We start from the raw sequence: 13,896 nt of genomic DNA, 5'->3' as shown, positions 1-13,896 counted from the left end.
TTACACTCCCGAAGCTTTTATCCCCACTTCTTAAGCCGACGCGATGAAAAGCGTCGCCGCGATTATACTTCGCGATTTTTCCTCATGATAACGAGTTCTTTCGAACGATTGATGCAAACAGATACAAAACTCGCTAGAATTTCGTACTTTTTATTCTGAAATCAAACTCACGAGAGGCTTCTAATAATTTTAAAAACGTAATCAATCCATTCGAAAAAATCAAGCGACCTTGAAACTTATTCCTAGACGAAATTCTAACCTATTTGTCCTTCGTTTGTTTCGTTGAACTTCCTTGTAAAAATTATTTGTCTCGGAATTGATTTGCACGTTTATATGCCAATAACTGTCAACAACTACAGATTTAACCTCATATCAGTTATTTTCCCATTTTCTACATAAATTTACGTATACAAACGACGCGTGTATCGAGACACACGCAACCTAACCCTAATTGACGGTTGGAGCCGTCCGCTGCATTAATCGCAGTCACGGATGCTTTTCTCCTTCCATCAATGTGGGTCATAATACGGTCGATTGGAAAATCATACAATTCCAGATATACGTACACACACTCGTACCGAGAAGTTAACCACTCTCGTTCATTCGACAAGGGGGTTGCAACTCGTACAAGCCAGCAATTGTGTATCATAGATATTTTGTGTACGGGGAAGAAAAAATGGGGACTCTGAGTCAACGCCACGATCTATAGCGAGTGCAAAAACTTTCCATGAGTCATCGCGCACGCCTTGTTCGATCTAATGAATACAGACATGAGGATTTGTTTCAAATTTCCAAAGTTTTTATGGAAAGCCTCCAATTTGAGGACTCTAAAATTGTGATTAGCGTTAATTTGTTTTTTTTTTTTGGATTTTTCGTATGAAAAAAATGAAATAAAAAATATTCATTTGCGACCGGATAATAACTTGGTATTTCGGTGCCAGGTACAATCATTGATTTCTTGAAAATTCAGCAATTATTGTTGTCACGATACAATATTTTATGAGGATTTGATAATTTCTTAATCGAAGCTTGACCTGAGTTCATCTTATGACGAAACTGCGTACGGAAAAAAATTGAATTGAGTTTGAACCTTAATGAAGAAAACGACCTTAAAGGTTTTTTTTTTATATAAACGCTCGGAATTTCAGTAATAAGGAAATCGTAGTTTTTGAGTTTCTACCATTTTTAATGATCGAAACAGAATCTGCAAAACAATGATTTGAGACAAAAAAAAAATCTCAAAATGTCTTCAGAAGTTCCAGTTTTCGAGCATCCCTAAATTCGGTCGAAGTTTGATGTCCGAAAAAGTTGATTAATAACACCTTGAGCGATCGAAAATTTCAGGTTAATAACTGTTAATATTCGGGATGCAGTGACGTTTCAATCCTCTCATCACAGTTCGTGTGTGACGTCGCTTTTTATCCGCGTCATGATTTTTGGATTGGTGACGTTTTATTTGACGAACAAGTGGAAAAAGGATAAATGGGAGGTGGGGTATGAAGAAAATGAGACGGAGCATGCGTGTTGGTAAACATCGCTCAGCGCCCCTGCGGTGATGACGGAATACTAAATACCACACACGACACACTGAGCTGCTGCTGCTGCTGCATGTGTTATTCACTGTACACGAATGGAGTTTCGCGACATATATTTACGGCGATCCGGTGTATGTCTCTACTGACATAAGTTTTGAAAAAAGTAAAAAAAGAATGGTCTTCCCTAGAGAAGAGGTTCTATAATATCGCGCTTCGGAGAGTGTGGATAATGCTGAGTGGGCAGTGCGTTAAAAAAATAATTTAAGTGTTGTCTCCGGAACGAAAGAGATCTTCGCTTTGCAGCGAAAATCGTTTCTCCTGCGTATGCTTCGAATTTTCGGCTTCTAAATCTCTCGTAGTTCCTTTTTAATAACAATTTTATCTAAATAACAACCATGGGTCTCGAGGATTTAAGAATAGTGTTTGACAATCCCTGGAGCACCTATTATCCCGGCCAAACAGTAACTGGACGGGTCATTGTTAGACTTTCTTCGATCAAGAAAATTCGTGGTAAGCTTTTTTCCACTACAATTATTCACGATAAAATAATCATACATCATTGAAGATATGGACTGTCGATCTAAGCGTGTAGTAGCGTTAAAAAAAATATAGATAAAGAAAATCGTATCTTTGTCCACTCTATCGAGTTCTCTTTATAACAATAACAGCAGTTACCTTGCGAATTCCACAGAATAACAAAATGAAACTGTCAATAGAAAAAAAACTTGCATATTTGTGATATACCGTTGGAGAATGGATTGAACGCTGACCTTGAAATATATTACCAGTGTAACTTATGAACATTTTGGCATATTTTAGACCATAACATCCTCATGAATCTTTTATATTTTTAGATCACGTGTCATAACAAAGAAGGCTAATGGCAAAAATCGTTCTAATATACTTCGTTTATTATCACATTTATTACTGTTTTTACAGTTTACAGATAATTTCGTTAGCATGATTATGAATAATTTTGAAATGGTAGTCCACGCACTAAAGTCTTTTTTTTGTCATTTCTCGGACAGTTTTAATTATAACTCCGACGGTGTGTACAATGAACTGTCGTAAGTCGGGTCGCCCTACACCCGCGTAACCATGAGGTATTCGCAAATTCTTTTTTCAAGTTTAGTGGAGGCTATTTCGTTACATCGTATATAGGGTGTCCGGCGATGCATGATCATCGCTGTAAACTCGCGCTCAGGATCGAATCGTCTTCGATAGGTTTTTCAAGCCTGCTGCGGTTACGTCGATTCGCTTATTTTGATCGCGCGTACCGACACAACGGTTCAACGGAAACGGGGAAGAGAGCGCCTGCTTTTTTCATCCATTTTTTCGTCCGCTCTCACCTGCCAACTGTCAAAAATAGGAAAATGTTTTCCGAAGATTTTTTACAGGATGTTGCGCTCTACGCGATCGCTTTTACGTTTTTCGGGACACTTTGGTTCGGAATTCTGCCCCGAACGTTCCTTGAAGCTTTCGAACATCTGTCGAAGCACACCCGCTAGTAAACCCAAACATCACAAGAGAGCGAAGAGAGAATTCGCTCGCTCGGTTACGCGCGTGTGTGTGTGTGTGTGTGTGTGTGTGTGTGTGCGTGCGCGCTGCTCGCGCTAGCTCACCGCAAGTATATTTTGACTTCTGACGTCAAGTGCATTTTTCGTCTCTCTCTCTCTTTCTCGCTGTCTTCGTTCCTCGATACGTTAACGGATGATTATTTCCAGAGCGTCGTGCTCATCACGAAGAGAGGCTCGTCTCGTAACGAGTCTTCTGACAAAGTTGAATTGAAATTAACGGTCGAACGTTCTACGAAATTTTTCAGATTTTCAATCATTTTCACTGAGAATTTACTCGAAATTTCGATCGAACAAATTAACAAAAATTTCAAAATCAATGCTCTCTGCATCGCACGATTTTTTCAAAGAATCCGTGCTAGAAATATCGAGCAACGGATCGAATGATGACAGAAATTCTGCAACAATTTTTTGACAGCTCGAGGCATAATTTTTTTTTCACAACGGTTAAATTTTCAGTATAAATGTATTTTCTGCAACGACCAAAGAGTTCTTCGTGCCTCCCAAACCTAACAAAACACACAAAATTATGGATTTCGAAATAACCGAATATCTTTTGCTGTCTGATTGAAGGAATAAGCCTGAAGATTAAGGGCGAGGCGAACACGTGCTGGGCAACGGACAGACAAGAATTGAACAACGAGGGAAGATACGAGAACGAATCACAGACCGTTACCGGTCACGAGGAATACTTTAGCCAACAGTACTATCTCGTTGGATCGGCATCGGGTAAAAAAACAATTCAAAGCAAACAATAAATATGGGAATGCGTGTGAGAAAATGCCTAATGTGCTTTGTAACGCTGCGAGAGAGCTCGAGGGGCGTATATTGACTCCGGTACGCGTATTTCAAAACTTCAACTATTTTTATAATTCTTCAATTTCTTTTTCTCGTCGATAAAAAAAAAAAAAAAAAAAAAACATTCCCTGCCTCCCACCGGAGACTCGAACGTTCACGTTTCTTTCAAATTTTTAGTGCTAAAGCAAGCTCAACGCTGTTGCATGGTGGAAACCATTTTTTAATTCGATCTCGGGCTACCGCGACCGGGTCGTACTGACCCAGAGCACACAGAGTACTCACGTGACTAATTAACTTCTGTCAAACTCTGTCGACGCATCAAAAGTATTTCATGGTTTCTGCAGAATCTTGTGGGTCATCGAGACCCTGGGTAGAAACTGAGACCAATATTGCTGAATTTACCTTCAACTTCGTATATCGCACATCGGTGGTTTCATTGCTTGGAAAAATCCAAATGAAATGTTGAGAAAAATAGATGAAAGATAAACTTTTCCTTAAAACGTCACTCAAAGCTCGATTTTTTTCGGTTGTTATAGTTTTCTTGTTGAATAAGTATTTTTGACTATCGAGCTGCGATTAAGGCTTGCCACTGCGAGACTCGTGGAACGTGGATCACGATAAACTGAGGGATTAACAGAAATTTGAGAAAAATCTCGTTTTTAGACACGCTAAGAAAATGAATTTGTTTTAAAAAAAATCCTATTTGGTTCTACATTAAAAGAGTGAATGAAAATTTGGAGTAAACTCATTGATGAAATACGCTGGATTTTGTTAGATAAAAAATTAACTTTTGAGCGTGTTCGTCAGGCTTGAAAATAAATAATTTTGTAAATTGATTCGAAGAATGATGAATCGTAATGAATTTTGCAGGAGATGAGATGGAGCTGCCAGTGGGTGAGCACGTTTACCCATTCACGTGTTCGTTGCCGCCGAGTTTGCCGAGCAGTTTCGAGTCGCACTACGGTCACGTGCGCTACACGGTCAAAGCGATATTGGACAGGCCATGGAAATTCGATCAAGAGGTCAAAACAGCCTTCACCGTCGTCTCGAATTTTGATTTGAATCGAGAGCCCCGAGCATCCGAGCCGATAAACCAAGAAGCCTCGAAAACGTTTTGCTGCTTGTGCTGCGGCTCCGAACCGTTGAAAGTGAACGTGACACTGCCAGCCCGGGGTTACGTGCCTGGACAAGCGATGCCGATCAGAGTCACGGTCGACAATAAATCCGGCGTTGTTGTCGAAACGGTCAAACTGATTCTACGGAAAATTGTAACTTTTCGGGCTACGACTCCTCGCTCCGACACCAAAAGGGACAAAATAGTCGTCGCTGAAGTCAGCAAAGGGCCTGTTCCCGCCGGCGATTATTCCGACTACGAACAGAGACTCGAAGTCCCTCCGCTTCCACCTTCCAATCTCGCCAACTGCAGCATTATCGATCTTGAGTATAATCTCAAGATCGAGGCTTGTGTCGTCGGCTGGTAAGCGCAAAGTCCTCTTTCAACCGCTCTGAGAAAATCCATTTGGCGATTCAACTCGGTTCAGCTCGCTGCTCCAATGAAATTCTGTTGGCTTAAACGAAAACTATTTTCAATCGTTTCTCAATGATTTATACAGAATTTGACCGTTTTATTTAAGTATTTTCATGTACCTTAATACTCCTGTCCGCTTCGTAACCGTGCCGCAGGTATCATTGCAATTTGAAAAACAACACGTTAGTTTTCATCGGAACGGTGCCATTGGCGAATTATCAACGGGCCATATCGCCTCCGGCTATGAAAGGACCAGCAGCGAATGAGGAAAAGCTCGGTGGTGAGCCAGCGGATCCCACGTACGGTGGATACCCGAAAGGATATCCGGCTTACGCGCCTGGTGGTGAGCCTGGCGCCACGCTTCCGCTCGGAATCGGTGGATACCCTTCGATACCTCCTACGGCGCCGGAAATTCCGGAGTGGGATAACAACGGGCAGCCGAACGCTCAATCGAATTCTCACCTTTATCCCAATCTGCGTGAGTTGAGCCACAACTTCCATTTACTTTTGGTCCAATTAATTTTTCAATCGTCGCTCGAGTGCTGAATAGAAAAGCATTTTCCGTTGTGTCCATCAAAATAATTGTCTTCGTGGTCATTGGAATGCCATTTAATTTCAGCTCCACCGTCGTACGAGGAGTCAGGTTGGTCAATTCGAAGTCTTCGAGAACCTGGAGAATCGGACAAGATTTTGGGCCTCCGAAGTCACTTCGCTCCGCGATATCCGGTGTACAATTTCGCTCCGCCTTCCCAATAGTTTCTCTACCTGATATTTATTCACGCCAAAATATTGCAAGTGCCTATTATTGCTCAACAACCAGTTGGCTTTGAAAATCGATGCGGAACGATTCTCCGTGCCAGATTTGCGCATTACAAATGCTTCATTCGGACATGATGGCACGCAAATGGACGCAGCACGCGAGCACAAAGCTTTTTCCTCGGTTTTTTGTATATATTTATAGGTTATATGTTTATGAAGCATTTTTTGTGTAACTCGTGTGATCGTGTGATTAAACGCGATTGCTAGAATGGAATCGTTCGATGTTGCGCAGTCCGAGTTTTTATCACGTATAATATTCAAAACTTTATTTATATACACAATGTTTGGAAGTAAATAAAGCGAAACTTATACAACAAAATAATGCATTCGATACTTTGTTTTGTACAAAACAATTTACTTATCTCACGAATATTTGTGAAAAACATTATTTCAGAGATTGTTTTGCTAATTTTATACGAAAAAATGACTGAAAAACGGATGCTCAATGAAAATGAAGCGCGAGAAAAAGGGAGGAGACACAAATGAAAAAAGAAAAAAATTTTAGACTCCCCCCTACCTTAGACAACAATCCTTTTTTGTTACAAAAACACATTTTCCAAGTCTAAGGTTCAATCTAATTTTCCGCTCGTGTTATCGTTTATTATTTGAGCCTGTTGCCAGAGATGATTCGTCACCGTTTACCGTTGCCGTTGCTCCTGCGGAGTTGCCCTTGTTGGTCTATTCTTGTGTGGATGATGTCAATAAACGAGGACATTTTGGTGTCGTTTCGCACGTGGATTGCTGGAATATAACCTATCGCTAAGAATCGGAGCATTGTTGTCTGCCTAAAAGTGCATTACGATAACAGAGATTCGTTGTTGGAAATTCGAATTTTTATAATGCCCACTTAATGAATCAAAAATTAGATATTCAACTCCATAGGTCAAGAAACATCGTTTGAAAAATTATTTGCTCGAACAACGATCGGAAGGATGTACATTTGTCGGCGCAGAAGAAACTACTAAGAGTACGAATTTGTTGGAGATGGAGTTTGATAAAAAAACGATATTGTAACTAGGGTTAGTTGAGGCTCGAGCAACTTGATCTTCCAAGTGACATTGCACTCGATGAAGGATTTCGAGGCAAATATTTCTGTTCTCAACACAGGAATGAAAAAGACGGCATCCTGGCAAACTTGATTCCAATTCTGTATGCGTGCGTCGAAACTCCACAAAACGGGGTCACAAGATCGTTGAACGTACACGTTACAGGTGCAATTAACTAGGGTTAGTCGAGGCTCGAGCAACTTGATCTTCCAAGTAACATTGCACTCGATGAAGGGTTTCGAGGCAAATATTTCTGTTCTCAACACAGGAATGAAAAAGACGGCATCCCGGCAAACTTGATTCCAATTCTGTATGCGTGCGTCGAAATTCCACAAAACGGGGTCACAAGATCGTTGAACGTACACGTTACAGGTGCAATTTGCATCTGGTAATACGCAAAACAGCATTGTTTTACTTAAATTTGTACTAATCTCCTTCCACCTCGAGGGATTGAGGTTTTCAGTATAAAAGACACAAACGATGTACATTTTCAAGTATTTAAAATGTAGAGTTGAACGTTGAGAAGGTGTCTTGTGTACCGTGATCAACTGGCAATTTTTTCCATTTTTTAACCGGAAGCATGAAAAAAAATCAATGTAAAAATAAATCATGCAAAAAACCAACATTTGTGAACAAAATTTGTCCATATTAACAATTCCTGTTGAAGCTAGAAGTTCGAGAAGAAGAAACCCTTTTTCATTTGCAGTCAGGAGTGAAATTCCCAGATACTGAATTGGAATGATTGACAGAGGTGATACGAATAATGAAAACGTAAATTCAATGGGTTACATACGTCCAGAAATTTGAAAAAATAGGCCATTTTTCAAATAAAGTTTGTTTAAGGACAAAGTATTTCATTTAGAAATTTTTCTTGAAACAATTACAATCAAATTTTTCAATTAAAAAAAGCATACCCAATTGTAATGGAAATGTTTTCTGCTGATGGAAGAAGCTTATTGGGAAGATGCTTATTGGGAGAAGCTAAAATGATGTATTTTGAAACTAAAAAACTCGATCTGCACTTTGTAGAATTTTTCGGATATCGGACTTGTATAACCCTTTGAAGTGATAAAAATATTTTAGATCAGCTTTTTATTGCTCCTGCAGAAAACAAAGAGCGCGCTCTCCGTAACATCTAGAAATATTGTATATTATAATTGCCTATAAGGAGGTCGATGACAGGAGCATAAATCACTAAACGTCATAACCCACAATATGCCTCTTGCCGATGCATTCGCCGATGAAGAACCAGCACCAGATTTCAATGCCAACCAAGGTATTGAGCCAAGCTTCTTTGACGGTGAGTTCACGATAACGTCCAGTTTTTGCACTCGTCAATAATCTGCCAATTCCACTTTTGATCGCTGGAATCTCTGCAAAGGTCGGTGGTACGAGTTCAACTTTGGCATAGCGTGAGATGATTGCTATCTTCGGTGTCGCTGCCACCACGAGATCTGGAAAAAAGAGGTGCTTATTGACAAAAATCCGAATCTTCTAATTTTCCAACTTGATAGCAAGCTCATGAATGAAAGTCTGTACGAATGACTTGTAAGGAAAAGACACATATTTTTATCATTGTTGAAACTGCACTCTATTCAGGATCCACTACTAGGATGGGAAGTAGTTTCGAAAAGTTGTCAAAAAAAAGGCTCGAGAGATGAAACCAGTTGAAATTTCGATTTGGAGTTATGTAAGGATTTTTTTTTCACTGAGCCGTCACTTGTACAATTCGTGTGTCAAGAAAGCGAGGAGAATCGAAAGGGTTACAAGAGGAACCAAATAATCTCTGGTTAGTTTAGAAAAGAGAAAAACTCACTTTTTGCCAACGTTACCGATTTTCCAACAAGATTTGCCATTTTTTCGGTCTTGACGACGAGAAAAAAGAATCTGGAAGTGGTGCCTGGTGGTCGCCGCACACAATCAGGCTCGCTCCGAAGTACGATGTGCGCCGGCGTCGACAACGCGCACAAACTCTAGTGACGGATTTACGAACTACAGACATAGGCGGTAAGTTTCGAAATAAAAATCGTGAATAGTGAAAATAATGCTTTCTTTAATTATTTTCTGACATTGTGGTTAACGGAATAATCATTTTTTTTTAAGAACAACAATAAAACATTTGTATGAATTAAATCGATGTTATTCTTTTGGTTTGTTTTTTGCCGTGATTTTCTTAGTGTCTTCATCCTCTGCGTCCTTCTCATCATTCTCGTCTTCCTCATCTTCGTCCTCGTCCCCGCTTTCACAACTTGTATCTTCTTCGTCGTCATCATCGTCCTCGTCATCGTCGTCATCCTCTCCGTAATCACCGGACGCTTCGTTGCCGTAACTACTACTTCCGTTTCCGTAATAACCGTAACTATCACCCTCGTCATCGGAATCACCATAGCCGGCTTGATTTTGTCTACCAAATTTATGGCTCCGAGCTAAATGACAAATTTTAATTAATTTTCAAGTTTACAAATAAGGATAAAAATAATGAAATGATTGTTGGATCCTTACTTGACATGCTGAGATCTTTCGTTTGTGATGTTTCGTAACTGCACTTGGGACAAGGTATGGCTTTATTCTTTTCATATTTGAAGCCCTTTCTTCTCACGTGATCTTCGCAATAACAAGTTTTACATCTCAAGCACGAATACTGTCCTAGCTTATTGCACGATTGACCTGAGGAAGCAGGAAAATTAGAATATTACAAAGTTAACTGAACAATGTTAAGAAAACCATTGAAATTCATACATTTGAAACTTTCTGCCTCAAGAACTTGGCAAGAGGCTTGATGTTCAAATTGATCGTCTTCACAGAGGAAACAATCGCAGAAGGAACATCGAAATATTCTGCCACCGTGATCCCAAACACCCCTTTCGCACTCTTGACAAACAGCATCCATGAGCGGACATGTACAAGCGTGTGATGTCAGACAACGTCTTCCGTGGCAAACCCAGGCTTCGCAGTGGTCACAAACAGCACCCTTGAACAAAATTAACACTCTTATTTTTCTAGATCGAATTGTCAACTCTGCGTCTTTGATTCTTTAACTCTTCAACATCCAGAGATATTATATCTTCGATGCATTCATCAGGAAATAACAGTAGAATAAGGTTGTTGCGGGAAATATATTTTCTATTTGACATTTAAAGTTTATGAATCAAAATGACTGAAAAAAATTAAAGGATAGTTACCACCATCGCTAGACCAGTAGTAAAAACACCAGGATGTCTAATAACGCAATCTCCGGTCTTGAGCATGCATTTCATTTTCCCACAATGAGCGCAAACAGGTAACCGCTGAACGCTCTGACAAAAATAGCAGAAAGCTCGACTTTTCTGTTTCCGATTACATTTGTCACATTCCTAAAAAAAAAGTCTCAAATGAGCAGCTGAATATTCGAAGGGGACGGGAAGAAATGTATATCAACAAGAAGCAAGGGAAAAATAGACTGTGTACGATACTCGCCATGACCGAATTAGCAGGAACTTTAGCTAAATCCATAACAGCCTTGGCCGTTCTGATTTCCTTTTGACGAAGTTTTTGTTTTTCGGCTTTTCGCCTCTGACCCGTTTTCTTCTTCGGCATTTTCAGTTATTTTCTAATGTTGTACTAAAAGTTCTTGTGACACAAATCCCACGTCACACGGTATGGTATACTGAACGTTGACCGCTGAAACGGCTGGACAGTGAACACGAAACACGAACACGAATGACTCGAAATTCACGATCACACTGACTTTTTTTTGGCCTAGGCGGTAGTGCCCTCACGCGATTGAAATTGACACTCTACTAGCACAAAATCACCTGTCGCAGTGGGCGTTCATGCACATTCATGCGTTCATGGAAAAAAACAATTCTTAACCCTCGTGGCGGGATAATCTATTACATACGAAAAGGAAATCTGGTATCGCTAAAATTAAACTTCGATTAACCTCACAGAAAACACTTTCAAAGTAATTCTACTGTTTTAAACTAGTCAGAGCGGTGACAAGTTTTCACCAATAAACTTTTTCTAAGTTCAATGCACAAATGATTGCGAGGTTTTGTTTTATGCGAGGTGCTGCCTTACTACCCCCATCTTTGACTGCAGTGTTTTGATCACGAGCAGACGACACGTACGACACACGCGACGTGTGCTGTCACCGGTCACAGTTATTTATAAACGTAATCAGTCATTCCGTATGTCAACAAATGTTGACAAAAATTGACAGTTGAATTTTCAAAACACTTTGACATACGTGGATTTTGAGAAAATTCATTCTTGTCTTATTGATTCACTGGAACAATCGGGTCCAAGTGCAACAGAGGTTACTTTCAATAACGCCAGCAAGTGTTTTTTTTCCTTTTACTATTTGCAACCAAGGATTAAATTAAAAATCAATATAATAAGTCACGATGTGTGATGATGAGCAAGATGAATTGAACGATCAATTACCCGAACTTCCAAAAACTGCGGTTTTGGTACATAGCCTACCATTACCAAATGAAACACCAACAGTAAAAGGTTGAATACACAAATTTATATCAAAATTCAATACATAATAATATTGTCAACAATTTCAGATGTTGATTATGATGACCAGCTGTAGCTGCGTAGAGCGAAGAATGAAAAAAATTAAAAAATTATTTTCACATGATTCCAAAATGGAATTTTTATCCTCAGGTTATGACTGGAATAAAGGTATTGACTACCATGAACTTTTCAAAAGCTATCAACACTCTGGTTTCCAAGCCACCAATTTTGGGCTTGCCGTTGCGGAAATACAGAAAATGTTGGATGCACGAAAAGTACCGTTGACCGATGAACAAATTGATTGGTCCGAGCAGGATGAATTCATTAAAAGAAAAACTCCTTGCACAATTTTTCTGGGATACACTTCTAACATGGCTTCGTGCGGAGTTAGGGATACAATCAGATTTCTCGTTCAGCACAAAATGGTAAAAACTTTTTACGTATTGTCGCAATTTGCAGAAGCAAAAATTGTTTTTTGTTTGGTTTTCTATTGTAAATACAAGTGTTTACGACTAATTATTTATGAGTAATTTTCACAAGTTTCTCGTGAGAGAGACATTCAAAATTCTGCAATTTTCAATCAGAAATATCTCACGTCTGGAAAGTTGAATGGTTTTTAAATTTGACAAATAGTTATAACACAGTGTGTGCTAAAAATGATTTTCTGTGCCTGCAATTTCTCTGCTTGTTTTCAGAAAGCATGTGAATTCATGAATTTGAATGTGAAAATGAAAAAGTTTTGCTAGTCGAACTGTCATTATGTTTTGTGTTGATAAATAAAAAATTAACGAATGTAGGTCGACTGTATAGTAGCATCTGCTGGTGGCGTAGAGGAAGATTTGATAAAATGTCTTGCGCCAACTTACATAGGAGAATTCGAGATGCAAGGCAGACGCCTGAGGGAAAGAGGCATCAATAGAATTGGTAATCTTTTGGTCCCGAATGATAATTATTGCCTTTTTGAGGATTGGATTATGCCCAAATTGGACGTCATGATGAAAGAGCAGAAAGAAAAGGTTTGTGTGAATGAAAATAAGAAAATTCTGCTAAATAAATTTTGTTTCATTAATGTTTCATATTGGCAGGGGACTGTTTGGACTCCCTCCAAAGTAATAACGAGATTGGGTGAGGAAATCAACAATCCAGAATCAATATACTATTGGGCAGCAAAAAACAATATTCCAGTTTTCAGTCCCGCTCTAACAGATGGCAGTCTCGGAGACATGATGTTTTTCCATTCTTATAGTAACCCCGGCTTGATCATTGACATATTATCAGGTATTGGTAGATTTAACAACAGAAGTGTAAAAAATGTATTTATAATGAAAAAACGTTGTAGTAAATATCTGTGGTGTTCTCTCGCTATAGATCTGAGACGACTGAACACAATGGCGATGAAGGCAATCAATTCAGGGATGATAATCGTAGGAGGTGGTCTCGTCAAACATCATATTTGTAACGCTAATTTGATGGTTTGTGATTTTAAAGAATTCAATTAAAAGCTAAAAAATTTCAGACGAATTTTCGAATTATCAGTCAATACGTCATCATTTAGCTGAATTCATTCATATGACAAACAACGAATCACATGATTTTGCTGTTAATGCATGATGTTTTTCAAAAAATTCGCCTTTGCAAAGCTTCCAGTTTTTCTTCTAGTGTCTCTATTTTTTTTCTCCAGAGAAACGGAGCTGACTTTGCGGTTTTCTTAAACACGGCTTCGGAGTTTGACGGTAGTGACAGTGGCGCGCGTCCTGACGAAGCGATATCTTGGGGAAAAATTCGAAAAGATGCAGAACCGGTTAAGGTGTGTAAAAGGAAACTGTCCAAAATGTTTTAACGTTCAAGATTCATCGAGTAATTATTGAGTGAATATTATTGTTTCGACAGATTTACGCGGAAGCATCACTCATCTTTCCACTCCTCGTGGGTGAAACTTTCGCTCGCGAGTATCATTCCTCGCGCGAGCGCACAGTTTCGGATGTTTAGGAAAAATCTCGACCAAATACATTTCAAGTAAAACAACAAAAAAAGCGTTTTCTTTTTTATCACCCGATCCTTTTTGCAGAATTTTTTAGCAGCCGTAGCCATGG

The 13,896-nt window shown here is 39.3% G+C and overlaps 4 protein-coding genes across 4 annotated transcripts; 2 read left to right on the top strand and 2 right to left on the bottom strand.

The window, feature by feature from the left end:
- Positions 1-1,573: 1,573 nt before the first annotated feature.
- Positions 1,574-6,573, top strand: LOC122412419 (arrestin domain-containing protein 17-like). Its single transcript, XM_043421897.1, has 5 exons — positions 1,574-2,045; positions 3,683-3,838; positions 4,778-5,384; positions 5,591-5,913; positions 6,055-6,573. The coding sequence occupies exons 1-5, from the start codon at positions 1,931-1,933 to the stop codon at positions 6,189-6,191; spliced, it is 1,338 nt and encodes a 445-aa protein (XP_043277832.1). The 5' UTR covers positions 1,574-1,930; the 3' UTR covers positions 6,192-6,573.
- Positions 6,574-8,375: 1,802 nt separating this feature from the next.
- On the bottom strand, positions 8,376-9,273 carry ATPsynG (ATP synthase, subunit G). Its single transcript, XM_043421901.1, has 2 exons — positions 9,117-9,273; positions 8,376-8,754 (listed from the first exon to the last, which is right to left on the bottom strand). Exons 1-2 carry the CDS (start codon positions 9,154-9,156, stop codon positions 8,495-8,497), a joined length of 300 nt encoding a protein of 99 aa, XP_043277836.1. The 5' UTR covers positions 9,157-9,273; the 3' UTR covers positions 8,376-8,494.
- Positions 9,274-9,333: 60 nt separating this feature from the next.
- Positions 9,334-11,187, bottom strand: Noa36 (zinc finger protein 330 homolog Noa36). Its single transcript, XM_043421900.1, has 5 exons — positions 10,757-11,187; positions 10,483-10,653; positions 10,040-10,271; positions 9,803-9,967; positions 9,334-9,726 (listed from the first exon to the last, which is right to left on the bottom strand). The coding sequence occupies exons 1-5, from the start codon at positions 10,874-10,876 to the stop codon at positions 9,440-9,442; spliced, it is 975 nt and encodes a 324-aa protein (XP_043277835.1). The 5' UTR covers positions 10,877-11,187; the 3' UTR covers positions 9,334-9,439.
- A 231-nt stretch (positions 11,188-11,418) lies between these two features.
- On the top strand, positions 11,419-13,836 carry Dhps (Deoxyhypusine synthase). Its single transcript, XM_043421899.1, has 7 exons — positions 11,419-11,794; positions 11,954-12,228; positions 12,601-12,819; positions 12,889-13,081; positions 13,172-13,275; positions 13,485-13,610; positions 13,694-13,836. Exons 1-7 carry the CDS (start codon positions 11,686-11,688, stop codon positions 13,790-13,792), a joined length of 1,125 nt encoding a protein of 374 aa, XP_043277834.1. The 5' UTR covers positions 11,419-11,685; the 3' UTR covers positions 13,793-13,836.
- Positions 13,837-13,896: the final 60 nt, after the last annotated feature.

This window comes from Venturia canescens, chromosome 6 (assembly GCF_019457755.1).
Source record: "Venturia canescens isolate UGA chromosome 6, ASM1945775v1, whole genome shotgun sequence".
NCBI lineage: Eukaryota > Metazoa > Arthropoda > Insecta > Hymenoptera > Ichneumonidae > Venturia > Venturia canescens.
The sequence above is the reverse complement of the archived record's forward strand: the minus strand, read 5'-3'. Positions and strand labels throughout refer to the sequence as shown.

Excerpts from the sequence above, each read along its gene's own strand:
- LOC122412419 (XM_043421897.1), top strand. The coding sequence starts at position 1,931 with ATGGGTCTCGAGGATTTAAGAATAGTGTTTGACAATCCCTGGAGCACC. Across the intron at positions 2,046-3,682 it reads TTCGATCAAGAAAATTCGTG|GAATAAGCCTGAAGATTAAG; the intron begins GTAAGCTTTTTT and ends GTCTGATTGAAG. Across the intron at positions 3,839-4,777 it reads TCTCGTTGGATCGGCATCGG|GAGATGAGATGGAGCTGCCA; the intron begins GTAAAAAAACAA and ends TGAATTTTGCAG.
- ATPsynG (XM_043421901.1), bottom strand. The coding sequence starts at position 9,156 with ATGGCAAATCTTGTTGGAAAATCGGTAACGTTGGCAAAAA. Across the intron at positions 8,755-9,116 it reads ATCGGTAACGTTGGCAAAAA|ATCTCGTGGTGGCAGCGACA; the intron begins GTGAGTTTTTCT and ends TCTTTTTTCCAG.
- Noa36 (XM_043421900.1), bottom strand. The coding sequence starts at position 10,876 with ATGCCGAAGAAGAAAACGGGTCAGAGGCGAAAAGCCGAAAAACAAAAA. Across the intron at positions 9,968-10,039 it reads TGAGGCAGAAAGTTTCAAAT|GTCAATCGTGCAATAAGCTA; the intron begins GTATGAATTTCA and ends CTGCTTCCTCAG. Across the intron at positions 9,727-9,802 it reads GAAAGATCTCAGCATGTCAA|CTCGGAGCCATAAATTTGGT; the intron begins GTAAGGATCCAA and ends TTTGTCATTTAG.
- Dhps (XM_043421899.1), top strand. The coding sequence starts at position 11,686 with ATGTGTGATGATGAGCAAGATGAATTGAACGATCAATTACCCGAACTT. Across the intron at positions 11,795-11,953 it reads TGAAACACCAACAGTAAAAG|GTTATGACTGGAATAAAGGT; the intron begins GTTGAATACACA and ends TTTTATCCTCAG. Across the intron at positions 13,276-13,484 it reads TTTGTAACGCTAATTTGATG|AGAAACGGAGCTGACTTTGC; the intron begins GTTTGTGATTTT and ends TTTTTTCTCCAG.